Source organism: Helianthus annuus, chromosome 12 (assembly GCF_002127325.2).
Source record: "Helianthus annuus cultivar XRQ/B chromosome 12, HanXRQr2.0-SUNRISE, whole genome shotgun sequence".
Lineage (NCBI taxonomy): Eukaryota > Viridiplantae > Streptophyta > Magnoliopsida > Asterales > Asteraceae > Helianthus > Helianthus annuus.
Window position 1 is genome coordinate 128785462 of NC_035444.2, and position 17733 is coordinate 128803194.

The window sequence follows — 17733 nt, forward strand, 5'->3', positions numbered from 1 at the left end:
ATTAGAAACAAATAAAAAAGAAATACACATTATTTAGTATGGCTAATTAGCTAATGGGCCAAGCCCACGCTAACATCTCTATTATGCTAACATCCCCCCTCAAACTCACAATGCAACAACAATAAACATTCGGAGTTTGTCACATAAGAACCGAAATCGAGACGCTGACTGAGCGTTGGTAAAAACATCTGCAATCTGCAAAGCTGATGGAACGAAGGGAAGCAAGATGGTTCCAAGCTAAAGATGATGACGAGTAAAATGACAATCAATCTCAATATGTTTTGTCCGCTCATGAAAAACAGAGTTCTTTGTGATCTGCATAGCACTCTGGTTATCACAATGCAAAGGATTAGGTTTAGAGATAGTGACCCCCATATCTCCAAGGAGCCACCGCAACCAAAAAATCTCACATGTAGCCACAACCATAGCACGATACTCAGCCTCAGTAGAAGATCTAGAAACAACATCTTGCTTCTTACTTTTCCATGAGATTAAAGAATCACCAAGGAAAACACAGAAACCAGTAGTGGACTTTCGATCGTTAGGATCACTACCCCAATCAGCATCACAGTAGGCACGCAACTCTAGAGGTGATGTCGAGGGAAACAGAAGACTCTGAAATTGAGTCCTACGAAGATATCTCAAGATACGAAGAACAGCTCCCCAGTGAACAGAAGTAGGAGCAGTAACAAACTGACTAAGCACATGAACAACATGAGCAATATCAGGTCGAGTAACTGTAAGGTAAACCAAGCTGCCTACAATAGTACGATATAGGCTCAGATAAGATAAAGGAACACCATCAGTGGGAGAATATCGCGCATTGGTTTCAAGAGGAGTGTCTACAGTTCTATTATCAGAAAGTCTTGCCCGCTTAAACAGATCAGACATATACTTTGTCTAAGAAAGGAGATATCCTTTCGGAGACTGAGCCACCTCAATACCCAAGAAATACCGTAGTAGGCCTAAATCCTTCATAGCAAAACGATAAGCCAAATCACGCTTCAAGGACTCAATACCATCACAATCATCGCCTGTGATAATCATATCATCCACATATAAAGATAGAAGGATGCGTCCTGCTTCCGTGCATCGAATAAACAATGTCGAATCGTGATTACTAGGAACAAAACCAAGAGAAGTAATCAATGTACAAAATTTTTCAAACCAGGCACGAGGGGCCTGATTAAGGCCATATAGAGCTTTCCGAAGACGACAGACTTCATCGGGTTGATGCACAATTCCTGGGGGAGGTGTCATGTATACCTCCTCAACGAGATCACCATTCAGAAAGGCATTCTTGACATCCATTTGACAAATCTTCCACTGACAAACATATGCAACAGCTATAAGAGTACGAACTGTAGTCATTTTTGCTACTGGGGCAAATGTCTCCTCGTAATCCATACCATATTTTGTGAGTATCCTTTTGCTACAAGTCTGGCCTTATATCGCTCAACAGACCCGCCAGACTTCGTTTTAATCTTATATACCAAACGACAACCAATTGTATGTTTACCAGGTGGTAATGGAACCAAATCCCATGTGTACGTCTGATGAAGAGCAGTGAGCTCTTCAGCCATAGCATTCTGCCAAAGAGGATCAGAGACAGCCTCTCTATACGATGCAGGTTCAGATAAATGATGTATATTTGCAATAGATGAAGCAAACGAAGCCGAGTAAGTAGAGTAGGCAAAATCCGGTATCTTATTGAACTTACATTCACGAGTGGACCTCCTCGGGCGTGGAGTTGTCTCAACAGACAAAGGAGTTGTCTCAAGCATAGTTGGACCTGAAGTTGTGTCTGATGATGTGTGGGTGTCTTGAGCGGGTCCTTCAGTTTCTACTTGACCACCAGACTCAACAAATGTAGCTGGAACATCAGATGATGTTGATGCATCAATATCACAAGCAAAAGGATCAATGTTTCGAAGATCTGACTTTGTTACATTATGTGAGTTGGAGGGAATCAAATAGAAAGGAATATGCTCGAGGAAGATAACATGCCTCAAAACATATAACTTCTTACTTACTGGGTCAAAACAATGATATCCTTTCTGTCCATTGCCATAGCCTTTTGGACCACTAGCATAGCCCAAGAAAACACATAAGGCTGACTTATTTGACAATTTGTCTCGTTCGACATGAGGATGAAGAACAAAGCAAGTACATCCAAAGAATCTTAGTTCATCATAATCTGGGAGTTCACCATATAACTTCTCAAAAGGAGACAACCCGGAATTATGAGCAGTAGGAATCCGATTAATCACAGTAGGAATCCGAACATTAGCAGATAGAAGAAATGATCGAGCAGTTTCCATAAGATGACAATGTTTCCTTTCAGCAACACCATTCTTATGAGGGGTGTCAGTACAAGATGACTGGTGTATTGTACCATTAGACATAAGTAATTGGGAAAAGTCATTAGAAGTATATTCACCCCCTAAGTCACTCCGGAAACACTTTATCACAGCTGAATGTTGTGTCTTTACATAGGCTCTAAAGTTTTTGTAAATACTCAAGAACTCAGATCTACGTTTCATAAGATACACCCAGGTATAACGAGTATAATCTTTGATAAAGGATACATAATAGACCGACCCCCCTTAGTGGATACTGGCGATGGACCCCACACATCAGAGTGAACAATATCAAAAGGAGCAACAGAACAAGAAATACTTTTCTAAAACGGTAAAGCTGAGAACTTGGAAAGTTTGCAACCACTACAATCAGAGATGTCACAAATGTTCAAATGACCCAAAGCACCCGTGGAAGCCAGAAACTTTAAGCGAGATGCTGACACATGTCCCAAACGAGAATGCCAATGATAAAAATCAGGAGATGACTGACTCAACCGAAAGGAAGACAAGTCAACACTAGAAGCAGCCACATCAAATTCTTCGAGTTCATCCAAGACATAAAGTTCACCTACTCAACGACCGGTCCCAACCACCCTCATAGAACTTCTGTCTAGTACACAACAAATGGAATCAGAAAAGAGCACCCAATGACCAGATTTGCACAACTGGCTAACCGAAACAAGGTTTAAAGCAAGATTAGGGATATAATAGGCATTAGTGAGGGAAATATGTGGCGTAGCAACACATCCAACACCCTTTATTGGCATTGATGTAGCACTAGCAGATATAACAGATGCAGGTGAACCAGAAGTCAAAGATATAAATGATGGTGTCACACCCCAACCGATGGCGGAATCATCGGGGCATGGCACTGAGCGAAACAGATTGTCCAGAAGTTTCCACAACAACTATCATTACTATTTAGTTTAAATAATACGTCCCATACTGTATCCCAAATAATAAAACAAGTTTTTATAGATAAACATCTAGTCATTATACTGTTCCGACAACTCAGATTTAAATAAAAATATAAATATTGTTCAAATGCCTCTAGAGACTCGATCTGCAAGATCTACAGACAACTATGCTCTAGACGCTTATTCCTAGCTCGCCTTCCTAGCAGATAAGCATCCTAATTGCCTGTCACATACGTTAAAATAAAGTCAATACATGAAATGTAAAGGTGAGCATACAAGTTTGATAATAGCATATAGAGTTCGAAATAGTTTACGCATAACCAACACGTACACAGAGGAAAACGAAGCATGTTAATTATCGACATGGATCTATCGATACCAATGACTGCGGGTTGACTACCCGAGGCAGTTCGCAATACATGATTACCATCATAATCCATGCAAGTAATTGTCCTTAACAACCCCCGTGTGAACGGGTGCTGAGTCCAAACTATAGTACTACGTCGTTAAGGCAGGTAGACAGCGTTCCACGTGTAAACATAACAACAAACATTCATTTAGTCACGTAATACATGCAGAACGGTTAGCGTTTAAATAATTGAGTAGTGTATCCGATTGTGATTTAGATAAATAACGTATGTAACACCCAAAAGTGCTAAAGCAAAAAGGGTTCGAGTATACTCACAGCGATTGATTGATGGATTGAAGGGAGCGCTTGAGAGTAGGGTTAGCCTGTGACACTCGAGGTTTTTCCGAACGAACACCTTGTAATATTTTGTGCATATATGATTATTATTAAATGAAAACGTGACTTTAGTACATGATATGTGTTGTGTATGTGTATTATATATAAATATATAAGAGCCGAGACTACGACCCGAGACCATGACTCGCAACCACTCGGTTGCGAGTGGGCCACTCGGTCTCGAGTGGGCCTTTGAGCCGAAACCATTTGGGCCGAAATCCCTAGCCCAACTCGTGACCCCTTGGTATATAATCCCCAACTTTCCCCATTTCTCTCATTTGTTACCAAACAATCCACACATAGACTCTTCTATTCTCTCCCACTAGAAAACCCCAACAACACCACTTTCCTTCTCCTTGATCTCGGTTCAAGCTTGGAGCATATCGGACAAGACACTCGGTCAAGACCATCACTCGGACACTTCATCTTCTCTCATTTTCTTCCTTTCTTTCGGCTCATCCTCCTTCTTCACAACCGGTTAGTGTTGTTACTATGTGCATGAGATTTATGTATGTTGTATGAACTAGAAATGCTTGGTTAGAATGGTTATGCATGATTCTTAGGTTGATTTGTAAAGTTTGACAATATTTGGTAACATGTTTAGAAAATGGTAGTCTAAGAGAGTTCATGGCCAACCAAACTATACTTCTTTGTTTCTTGCAAAATGTTGATGTTGAACTTAAGATTTCGGCTATGTAATGCATGTTTCTTTGTTCTTGCCATGATAATCTTGTTATAAACATATGATTTTTGTTCATAAAATATGGTTATATGTGACATGAAAACCCTAGAAAACTATGAATGTAAGATGAACTTGTTTGAATGTGGTTTGAAGATTTTAAAAAGGGTAATGTTTGATCTATTGTTGTATATGGGCAGATTAGGAAAAGTGTTAGTGAAATATTATTGGTTGTTTCCTAATCTGGGTCTGAATACATGGTACAATTTCGGACTGTTGCTTCTGCATCATCACGTGTACGTGAAAGGGACAGCTTACGACTCGCAACCGCGTCGTTGCGACTCGCAACCAAGGCAAGACAACTCGAGACCACATAGTTGCGACTCGCAATCATAGCATGACAACTCGAAACCTCATGATTGCGACTCGAGACTACGACGGTTGCGACTCGCAACCACAGCATGATGACTCGAGACCGCACGGTTGCGACTCGCAACCATAACGTGACAAGCCGAGATCTCCTGGTTACGACTCGAGACCATCTGGTTGCGAGTGGGCTGCTCACTTTGGTTATTGGGCCATTATGTGTATCATGGGCTATCTGATAAATGGACTATGTGTCACTGTGTTCTGTTTGAATGTGTGAATGTTAGGGCCGGCCCAATAACCCCATGACTGTTTACTTGTATGCATGTTACGTGCCAGTATGTGTTTTACGTGAATACTTGTATCTGACCTATACCGGTAACCATGTTAGGACATGGTGACCAGCGTGTTTGACCGAGTAACCTAAACCTACCGAGCAACCCAAGGTGAGTTCACAACTTAAAAGCATGCGTCCCGGTGGTTTGGGACACGAGACTAACAACCCTATCCCCTGGTAAAAGGGGATACCATTTACATACTTTCCCTGGTTATTGGGAACAAAACTTACTTTTCCTTCCCTGGTATTGGGAAACCTTTTGGACAATCCTATCCCCTGGTAAAAGGGGATACCATTTACATACTTTCCCTGGTTATTGGGAACACAACTTACTTTTCCTTCCCGGGTATTGGGAAACCTTTTGGTTAATTACTGTTTATACGGATTGCAACTAACGGCACTAAACGAAACTCTATCACTCAAGTCCCTACTACAAATACCGATTAGTCGCCGGGTTAGGCGAACGGGTTATTAGTTGATAGCGCTATTTAGGTGTTTACCAGCCTCACACCGTGCCCTGGTTTGGGACGGGCGTGAACTAATAGACTCAGAAATCCGTCAATGATGATAGAACATTGACATCGGGGCATCCTGCGGATACGCAACGGTTACCTAGTGTTCGGTATTGGAAAAAAAAAAAAACAGTTTAGTCGCTAACTTTTGGGGTAGCTCCCCAGGGCATGTATAAACGGATAAATTAACCGGTGAAACAAGTTTTTGGTAATTAAAACCGGACAACTAGTGAACTCACTCAGCATTATTGTTGACCCCTTACTGCATGCTTTGCAGGTAACCAATGATTCAGGAGCTGCTGCTTGGGGATGTGTAGTGTTCGTCAAACCCGTGTGTTGGGATAACTGTTTTGAACAACGAACTGTCTTTAAAACTATTTTGGTTTATGCTTCCGCTGTTTTGTTAAACTAATTACCGAACCTAAACTCTGATATTGCTAATTACTACGGATATTAAATATTTCTACTATTAATTAAATGCTCAGTATAATTGGTGGCTGGATCCTGGTCAGTCACGCCCTCGAAGCGGGTGTTATCCGCAGGTGGATTTTGGGGGTGTGACAGATTGGTATCAGAGCCATTGGTTATAGTGAACTTGGTTTTAAAAAGGGGAAAATCTTTTTGGAGAAAACCAGACTATAACCCGTGACTCGTGACGACACTACACTCCAAGTACAAGGCTCAACACTTTTAACCTCATAGCTCGGACCAGTGTTTACTTGTTTGCTTACTTTATGTTTCCTGTTTCGCTATACGTACTAGTATGCCTAACTAGTGAACGCCCACATACGATATTGCATGTGATTGCACGTTAGCACACCAATATGAATTCCTGAACACTTTCTCGTATCATGTGATTGATAGGGTGGTAATTCCCTAAACCTCCGTGACTTACACTACTTAATACTCTTTGAAATCTACTCGAGTGTGGGGAACCATTTGACATGAGTTAAGAGGAGCTGAGATGAACATGCAAATCACAATATTATTGTGGGTGCACACATAATAATATAGTGGGGTGGATGTAAGTCCCAGTGAGGCTTAACAAGTGAAAAAAGGGGTTCCGTTTCGTTATCTGTATGATGAGAAACACAACAGTCCATAGGAACCGTAGCAGTGATTGTCTCCTACTCGAACACGATCTTTTCACTTCTCACTGCACCCCTTTCGAACCTCGATGCTATCGAGTATTACCTGAACACCCATATGAACGCCTAGCGAACTGTGTAGAACATTAGGTGCTTGTACGAGCATCCCCGGGATGGGTGTTGAAACGACAATGATTGGTCTATATCCTTCTCACCTTTCTTCGCTTGCTGGAACGTAACGTGTTGACGTCTTAAATCCCGAAGTGCGATCACTCCTGCAACACTATCTCAACATACCGTGTATTAATCAGTCAAGAGGATAGACGTAGTACCCTACTGGCTTCAGCATTTGAACGACCCTAGTCACCGACAACGAGCATCAGCGAATTGACTCCAATCGAACCCTTAACCCTAGTCAGCGGCTCATAGGAGCCAGCTCTTACGAATCAGTCGGGCCATAAGCGATGACAATCGACAATGGTGCGGAAATGCGTAACAGCCAGCTCAATAAGTACACCTTGGGACGCGGCACGGAAACGCGACAAGATGGACTTGTCAGTGAAGGATCGTAGCGCACCATTTCAAGCAACGACATCAGAAACAACAGTCGCGACAACATCAAGGTCAACAACCAGGGGAATGATAATAGGGAATCCTCGCAACCGTAACAACAACATTGGAAATGATGCTCGTGGAAGGGCATTTAGGATTGGCGCAGGCGACGCCAGGCATAGTAGCAACATGGTAGCTTGTATGGGTAGTTGTTTGCTTCATCTCTATTCTGCTTGACCCTGATACTTCTTAAAACCGAACCAGATGTGGAATCGACTGATGGCAAGTCATATAGAATCTCAAAAGTTCGTTAGGGTGTAAACACGACCTTGTGGGACGAGTGTCCGATGTCGACCTTCCTTCTACCACCCTCGATGGTTACAACGCAGTAGTTAGTGTGAATTGGTTACCCAGGAATCACGCGAATATACCCAGTGAGGAGAAAACTTTGTGTGGAGAATCGGCATTTGTTCTAAAGCATCAGAGTAGTTCAATAGTTAGCGCCATTTCAGCTGTGAAGGCCAGAAGCGTCTACAGAGGGATTACTCCGTTGTGTTAGCAACCGCTACGGATGTTAAGGCTAAGGAAAAGTGGATCGAGGATCCACCAGTTGTTCGTTGTTTCTCTCGGCGTGCTATCCGAGGAACATTCAGTTTTTCTTCCGAAAATTTGTTAGGCGGAATCTCAGTCTGATCTCACGTCTGAGGCAGCCCTGATTACTTGTACTTTTACCATTTTGCGCCAGGAAGGTCGCAAGATCTATCAAAGCAACTATAGGAACCGTTGGACAGGAGTTTTGTAGGGTCTAGTTCTTCGCTTTGGGGGAGCCCCACTTATCCTAGGGAAGATGGGCCTTTTTCGTGTGTATACTGACTATTAAGAGCTCATCAAGGTGACAACCCAAAACCGTTTGACTCGATCCTGTATTGACAACCTGTTGGCCAGTTACATGGGTCATGCTCCTATGTGAAGATGGAGTAGCGAACGAACTAACATCAGATGGAAGTCCAAAGGGAGGATGTTCCTAAAACGGCATAGTGAACGCAATAAGGCCATTTCCAGGAGACACCGGATGAATTATTCCATGACCTTTTGGGGTGAACAACCCACCAGCTGCTTTATGGATCACACTGCAACTGTGTTTATCTAGTACGTTTTGAATCACTTCTAGGAGAAAGGGGCACCTTGAACAACACTTGTATTCCATTGTAGAGCTTCTAGGGGAGGAGCGTCTACGTGCGAAGTCTACCTAAGTATGACTTCAGGATTCGGGAAGTACACATTTTCTTTTTATCAAACAACGAAGTGGGAATACACATGGATCTCGCTAAGATCCATTTGGTTAGGAACTGATCAACATCAAAGATCCCTTCGAGGATACAGGAGTTTCTTGGTCCCACTAGATACTATCGCAGCTTAATCACAAGATTTTCGAAGGTCGCACAACTTAAGTCTCGTTGGCACATCAGGGTGTTGTGTTCGTGAAAGACCAAAACAGGAGGACGTCTTTTCAGCTTTCGAATCCCAACTTTGTAATGCACTGAACATCGTCTTCACCCTAGGGTACGGGTGATCTAGCGGTATACCATGATGCTTCGAATCAGGATCCCAGTTACACACGGATGCAACGCGAGAAGGTTATTGCTTACGCCTCTCGACAACTTAGGACGCACGAAAGGAACTACACAACGCTTGATTTGGCACTGGGAGCAGTGATCTTCGCACTTAAGTTATGACGGCATTACCTATACGGAACCAAGTGCGCCATCTACACCGACCACAGAAGTTTAGAACACATATTCAAGCAGAAGGAACTAAATATGCGACAGCGACGATGGGTCGGACTGCTGAATGATTACGAGTGCCAGGTATCACCCGGGCAAGGCCAATGTAGTGGCAGACGCCCTCAGTCGGAAGGACACTACGCCCAAGCGCGTAAGAGCTTTACAACTCACGATCCATTCTAGTCTACCTTCGCAAATACGAGCTGCTCAGATAGAAGCACTGAAACCAGAGAACGTTAGAGCTGAAGCCCTACGCGGGTGATCTATGGCGACTTACGAGAACTTGCGAGAACTTGCGATGGATGAAGCGCACAAATCTCGCTACTCAGTACACCCTGGTTCGGATAAGATGTACCACGATATTAAGACTACGTATTGGTGGCCTAGCATGAAGGCCCACATAGCAACTTACGTCAGCAAGTGTTTGACTTGTGCGCGAGTCAAGACGGAATATCAGAAACCCTCAGGCCTACTCCAACAACCAGAGATACCACAATGGAAATGGGAGCAAATTTCCATGGATTTCATTACTGGCCTACCTAGATCACAGCGCGGAAACGATACTATCTGGGTGATCGTGAATCGACTCACGAAATCCGCACACTTCTTGGCGATCAAAGACAACAGATAAATTCTCCACTCTGGCGAAGATATACCTCAAGGAAGTTGTTTCGAGGCACGGGGTGCCCACCTCTATCATCTCTGATCGAGATGCACGTTTTACTTCGGAACTGTGGCAAGCAATGCACAAGTCTTTTGGCTCACGTTTAGATATGAGCACAGCGTATCACCCACAGACGGACGGGCAGTCCGAACGCTCTATGCAAACATTAAAAGACATGCTTCGCTCTAGTGTAAACGACTTTGGCAACAGCTGGGAAAGGCATCTGCCACTCGTGGAATTCTCGTATAATAACAGCTACCACACCAGCATTAAAGCTGCTCCGTTTGAGGCATTGTACGGACGTAAATGCCGGTCACCTCTTTGTTGGGCAGAGGTGGGGGATAGTCAAATCACTGGTCCAGAACATGTGGTAGACACTACTGAGCGGATTGCTCAAATACGACAACGCATGGCGGCCGCTCGTGACCGTCAGAAGGCCTACGCCGATAAGGGCAGGAAACCACTTGAGCTCCAGGTTGGGGAGCGGGTATCACTCAAAGTTTCACCCTGGAAGGGTGTGGTTCGTTTTGGTAAACGAGGCAAACTCAACCCACGGTACGTTGGACCTTTCGAAATCCTTGAGAAAATAGGCAAGGTGGCCTACAGACTGAACTTACCAGCAGAACTCGGTGCAGTTCGCAACGTTTTCCATGTGTCGAATCTGAAGAAGTGTCTGTCAGATAGACGCACGTAGTTCCTCTGAAGGAACTCACTATCGACGAACAGTTGAAATTCGTCGAAGAACCTGTCGAAATCACGGACCGGGATGTTAAGGTCCTCAAGAGCACTAGAATACCTTTTGTTCGAGTTCGTTGGAACTCACGTCGCGGCCCAGAGTTTACCTGGGAGCGGGAGGACCAGATGAAGTCCAAGTATCCCCAGTTATTCCCAAACGAAAACCCCAGCACTGAAGCTACAACCGAATTTCGGGACGAAATTCCAAACTAACGGGGGGATCATGTGACACCCCGTTAAAACACGCTTGCTTGGCAGTGGCTGCTTCAACTTTCGGGACGAAAGTTCTTAAAACTTGGGGATAATGTGACACTCGAGGTTTTTCCGAACGAACACCTTGTAATATTTTGTGCATATATGATTATTATTAAATGAAAACGTGACTTTAGTACATGATATGTGTTGTGTATGTGTATTATATATAAATATATAAGAGCCGAGACTACGACCCGAGACCATGACTCGCAACCACTCGGTTGCGAGTGGGCCACTCGGTCTCGAGTGGGCCTTTGAGCCGAAACCATTTGGGCCGAAATCCCTAGCCCAACTCGTGACCCCTTGGTATATAATCCCCAACTTTCCCCATTTCTCTCATTTGTTACCAAACAATCCACACATAGACTCTTCTATTCTCTCCCACTAGAAAACCCCAACAACACCACTTTCCTTCTCCTTGATCTCGGTTCAAGCTTGGAGCATATCGGACAAGACACTCGGTCAAGACCATCACTCGGACACTTCATCTTCTCTCATTTTCTTCCTTTCTTTCGGCTCATCCTCCTTCTTCACAACCGGTTAGTGTTGTTACTATGTGCATGAGATTTATGTATGTTGTATGAACTAGAAATGCTTGGTTAGAATGGTTATGCATGATTCTTAGGTTGATTTGTAAAGTTTGACAATATTTGGTAACATGTTTAGAAAATGGTAGTCTAAGAGAGTTCATGGCCAACCAAACTATACTTCTTTGTTTCTTGCAAAATGTTGATGTTGAACTTAAGATTTCGGCTATGTAATGCATGTTTCTTTGTTCTTGCCATGATAATCTTGTTATAAACATATGATTTTTGTTCATAAAATATGGTTATATGTGACATGAAAACCCTAGAAAACTATGAATGTAAGATGAACTTGTTTGAATGTGGTTTGAAGATTTTAAAAAGGGTAATGTTTGATCTATTGTTGTATATGGGCAGATTAGGAAAAGTGTTAGTGAAATATTATTGGTTGTTTCCTAATCTGGGTCTGAATACATGGTACAATTTCGGACTGTTGCTTCTGCATCATCACGTGTACATGAAAGGGACAGCTTACGACTCGCAACCGCGTCGTTGCGACTCGCAACCAAGGCAAGACAACTCGAGACCACATAGTTGCGACTCGCAATCATAGCATGACAACTCGAAACCTCATGATTGCGACTCGAGACTACGACGGTTGCGACTCGCAACCACAGCATGATGACTCGAGACCGCACGGTTGCGACTCGCAACCATAACGTGACAAGCCGAGATCTCCTGGTTACGACTCGAGACCATCTGGTTGCGAGTGGGCTGCTCACTTTGGTTATTGGGCCATTATGTGTATCATGGGCTATCTGATAAATGGACTATGTGTCACTGTGTTCTGTTTGAATGTGTGAATGTTAGGGCTGGCCCAATAACCCCATGACTGTTTACTTGTATGCATGTTACGTGCCAGTATGTGTTTTACGTGAATACTTGTATCTGACCTATACCGGTAACCATGTTAGGACATGGTGACCAGCGTGTTTGACCGAGTAACCTAAACCTACCGAGCAACCCAAGGTGAGTTCACAACTTAAAAGCATGCGTCCCGGTGGTTTGGGACACGAGACTAACAACCCTATCCCCTGGTAAAAGGGGATACCATTTACATACTTTCCCTGGTTATTGGGAACAAAACTTACTTTTCCTTCCCTGGTATTGGGAAACCTTTTGGACAATCCTATCCCCTGGTAAAAGGGGATACCATTTACATACTTTCCCTGGTTATTGGGAACACAACTTACTTTTCCTTCCCGGGTATTGGGAAACCTTTTGGTTAATTACTGTTTATACGGATTGCAACTAACGGCACTAAACGAAACTCTATCACTCAAGTCCCTACTACAAATACCGATTAGTCGCCGGGTTAGGCGAACGGGTTATTAGTTGATAGCGCTATTTAGGTGTTTACCAGCCTCACACCGTGCCCTGGTTTGGGACGGGCGTGAACTAATAGACTCAGAAATCCGTCAATGATGATAGAACATTGACATCGGGGCATCCTGCGGATACGCAACGGTTACCTAGTGTTCGGTATTGGAAAAAAAAAAAAAACAGTTTAGTCGCTAACTTTTGGGGTAGCTCCCCAGGGCATGTATAAACGGATAAATTAACCGGTGAAACAAGTTTTTGGTAATTAAAACCGGACAACTAGTGAACTCACTCAGCATTATTGTTGACCCCTTACTGCATGCTTTGCAGGTAACCAATGATTCAGGAGCTGCTGCTTGGGGATGTGTAGTGTTCGTCAAACCCGTGTGTTGGGATAACTGTTTTGAACAACGAACTGTCTTTAAAACTATTTTGGTTTATGCTTCCGCTGTTTTGTTAAACTAATTACCGAACCTAAACTCTGATATTGCTAATTACTACGGATATTAAATATTTCTACTATTAATTAAATGCTCAGTATAATTGGTGGCTGGATCCTGGTCAGTCACGCCCTCGAAGCGGGTGTTATCCGCAGGTGGATTTTGGGGGTGTGACATAGCCTGAATAGTTCGATAGCATAACGATGAGTAACGCGTGAAGTGGAAACAAGTGATGATGGGTCGAATAGCCTGGTCGATCGAACTGTAGGTTCGATCGAACGGGTTGTTCGTTCGGTTAGACAGTCCGTTCGGACAGCCTGTTCGATCGGCCGGTAGGCTCGATCGGTTGGACTGTTCGAGTGGATTGTTTCTTCCTTTGAGTAGGATGTGTTTGTGTATGATGGCTTGTCGTTTTGAAGTTTTCGTTGTAGTATTTGAGAACATTGAAGTGTTTTTACCTTTCAGGTCAATCGATCGAACAGATCGTTCGATCGGCCAACTTAACCGATCGGTTAGACACTTCAGTAGTAGTCCTCAGCAGGATGTCACCTGATCGAACAGCATGTTCGATCGGGTGGCACTCCAATACGTCGAACGAGTTGAAATCGATTAAGGGTTGAAGCATAGTATCTCATGATCCGACGAGTAATGTTATCGAACAGCTCGTTCGATCGAACATCACTTCGTTCAATACTACACATCATGACATTGTCAAAGTGTGGGGCCATGTGCTAGCCGATCGGCTGGCCCGGTCGATCGGCTGACATGTCCGATTGGTTGGGCTGTTCGTTCGAACAGCCTGTTCGATCAGTCAGCATTCTGACCTGGTCGGCCTGTTCGTCTATCACTTGGCTGTTCTGATTATTTTGACGTTATATTGAGATATTTTGACAACGAGCTGAACAATGGCACCTTCGTTCTTACTTGTTTCCCTTGCTCGGACAGGAATCACCCAAGTCCGGCCGGTGAACAGTTCGGAACAGAGTTATAGTTTAACCCGAAATCGGTGAATCTCGTTAGATAGAATCCGAATCTTGAACCACACAACCATTAGAATGATTAGTGAGTTGGCTCAAGCTCCGTTTCTACCGGTTTGAAGGTATTGAGTGTAAAAGAGTTGAAAGAAAGTTGGAAATCATTCTTTCAATCCTTCACACCATGTAAATGTTCAGATCTATGATAGATCTTAGTTTGTTTATGTGGAAATCGGCTAGATCCAAGTGATTCTTGGTGGATTGAGGCCAAAACATGAAGTTCTTGAAGAACACCATGATGACATCATCCTAGAATGCTTAGATCTTGATGATTTCACGGTTAGAAATCAAGATTTGAAAGATAGAAAGGTGTAGGAGCATGTATTGATCAAGAAAGTACAAGATTTAGGATGAAATCTTACCGGGATTGAGAGAAATCTGAGAAATAGTGAAGAACACGAGCTGGTCGGTCAGAGGGTTTCCAAAAGTGGAAAGAATGACATTGACATGCCTATTTATAGGCTTCCAAAAGGGGAAAGGGTTGGCCGATTGGCCAGGCATCCCGATCGGACAGCCTGCTCGATCGGACAGTCCGTCCGATCGGCTGGGCTGTTCGATCGGCTAGGAGCCTGATCGGTCCACAGCCTGTTTTGAGCGTTCGGTGCGACGATTCCTGATGTGTCGATTTCGATTAAAGATGATACGAGTACGATAGAGTTTCCTATTCAAATTACTTTTAATCCCAACCACTATATCTACATACCAGCATCTACATTTCGCACTATCCTTTCGCTACCATTCATCGTAATTTGATTTTGATTGAGTTCGACTGAGTTTCGAGTTTCGATTCGATTGATCACCACACATACATAAAGTAAGCACGCACAAGTAACAGATAAGGCATACACACACGTATTATAACACCAAATTTGCATAATTCGAGTTTCGAGTTTGATTGATGGTTCGATTAGCTTGATTATTGATTGATAAGCTTTATCGCATTGTTACTTCCTTCTATTCACAGTCGAAAAGCGTTTCGCGTCGATTAAACATTCGGTTACTTCGATTCTTTGGATTGACAACACTTACTCCACATAATACAAAACATAAAATAGACTTTTTACAGTCAAAGAAGTCAAACTTGACTTGGACTTTGACTTTGACTTTGACATTTAAAAACAAGGGGTGTTACAGATGGCAAGTGGGGTGACATATGATGAGATGCACCAAAATCCAAAATCCAAAATCCAAATAGAAGAAGAGATACTTGAGGTACTAGACGAAGACATGCATGAATTTAGAAACAATCTAAACTGCTAAGAAAACTGTGGATCTGAAGCAGGCATTGTGTAACAACCTGAATTTTTGAAGTCAAAGTACAAGTCAAAGTCAAAGTCAAAGGAAGAAAAGATTGCTAATCAGATCTGTTATTTCTTTAATCGATGTATGCTAGTTACGCTATATTTGTTTTACGAATTGTATTATGTGAAGTAACAATGCGATAAACGCAATTAAACGCTAATCTACTTAACGCTATCTCACCGCTATCGCATCGCAACTTGAATCGCAGTTCTGGATATTGTTTTACGTGTGTGTGAAATTATGTGTTACTTGTGCATGTTTATTTATGTTAAAGGTGTTATTCGAAAAACGCAATCGCAGCTCTATCGCAACGCAATCTCATCGCGAAATGGAAACGCAAGATTATTTATGTTGTTGTATGTTAGTTATTTTATTTGTGTAACTATTATTTAAAACTACCACATCGCTTATTCGACACTCGCTCAAACGCATCGCAACGCTCAACGCATGAAACGAAAATCGGAAACCAACTCACTCGAGCTATCCAATCGAATGACCCTTCAATCGAATGGTCATCCGACCGGATGACCATCCGATCAGATGGCCATCCGATCGAAATGCGCTCCGATCAAATCACTCCACACCGCCTTTCTCTCCTTCCCCTATAAATACTCACCTGTCACATCACTGTTCACGTGATGTGACAGCTCTCCTCCGACGCTTCGCATTCTCAGCCGCTTTTCTCTCGATTTCTCGCGATTCTTGTAAGTTTTCATCTCAAATCTTGTACTTCTATCATCTACACACACTTTCTAAACATCTTCACCAACAAATCACCACTTCTAACCATGAAATCACCTGATTTCGAGCTATTCAAGGATGACGTCATCACGGGTCGATTAGAACTCCGGAGAATGACTTCATTCCGGCATGAACGGTCCGAATCTAACAGATTTCTACATGATTTTACGCTAAACTTACCTAAATAAGAAACACTTGGATTATGTTTCAAACTTTTCTTCAATATTATCAACTTTTCATATAAAACCGATAGAATCTGAGCTCGTTCAGGCCTTCTACTCATTCTCTGGTGAAGTACCGGTTTGAGAACAGATTACTATCGAAGAGATGACCAACTTACGGGTTGAACATGAAACACCGCCACGAATAGCTGATTTGGATCGAACGGGGTGGCTCCCATCCGACCGGATGAGTTGGACCTGATGAGGTTTCCGTTGCTCTACACGTTGTCATACCGTCTCGGTTCAACCACAAACTTTCTAAACTTAATGGATTTTGCAAGTTCTCAAACAAACAGGTTGCCCGAACGAATCACCGTCCGATCAGATCACCATCCGATCGAACGACGATTTGACCAGGCGACTTGTGGTTTTCAACACTTAAACAATTTCCAAAACTTCAAAGAATATTAGCTTCCAACGAATAGTCATCCGATCGGACGACCATCCGATTGAATGATTATCCGGACGGGAGATAAAGTTCTTTGTAATCACTACTCAAACGAATCACCATTCGATCAAACGGTCATCCGTCTGGATGACTATCCGACCGGATGGCTGGACATATAATGATATTACACATCTTCTAAAATGCTACAACGAAAACTTCAAAGTTCAATCATACACAAACACATTCATCTCAAACGGACGACCCTCCGACCGAATGGTCATCCGTCCGGACGGTAATCCGATCGGATCACCATCCGTCACTCGTTCCACTCGCACCGTTTAACGCACTGTTCAATGCTTATACTGTCGTTATCTGATCAGGTTAATCTCTCAAGCGCTCCCTTCAATCCAAGTTGTGTTTATTTATTAAACACGAACTGTGAGTATACTTGAACCCTTTTTACTTTATGCACTTTTGGGTGTTACATACGTTATCTATTTCAAATCACAATCGGCACGTAACGCAAACACTTTTATACGCTAACCGCTCTGCGTGTTATACGTGTTATTCGATGAATGCTTGTATGTTATGTTTACACAGTGATTGTTACCTGACACCTTAGCAACGATAGTACTATAGTTTGGACTCAGCACCTGTCGTGGACAAGGGTTGTTAAGTGTAACACCCCGAAAACGGGTTTGGTAATCAA

General features: G+C 43.0%; 1 protein-coding gene across 1 annotated transcript; it reads right to left on the minus strand.

The window, feature by feature from the left end:
• Positions 1 to 237: 237 nt before the first annotated feature.
• Positions 238 to 891, minus strand: LOC110892831 (secreted RxLR effector protein 161-like). Its single transcript, XM_022139974.1, has one exon. It carries the CDS (start codon positions 889 to 891, stop codon positions 238 to 240), a length of 654 nt encoding a protein of 217 aa, XP_021995666.1.
• Between the last annotated feature and the right edge of the window lie 16842 nt (positions 892 to 17733).

What these genes read in the sequence shown, in the direction of transcription:
- LOC110892831 (XM_022139974.1), bottom strand. Translation starts at nt 891, where the DNA reads ATGTCTGATCTGTTTAAGCGGGCAAGACTTTCTGATAATAGAACTGTA.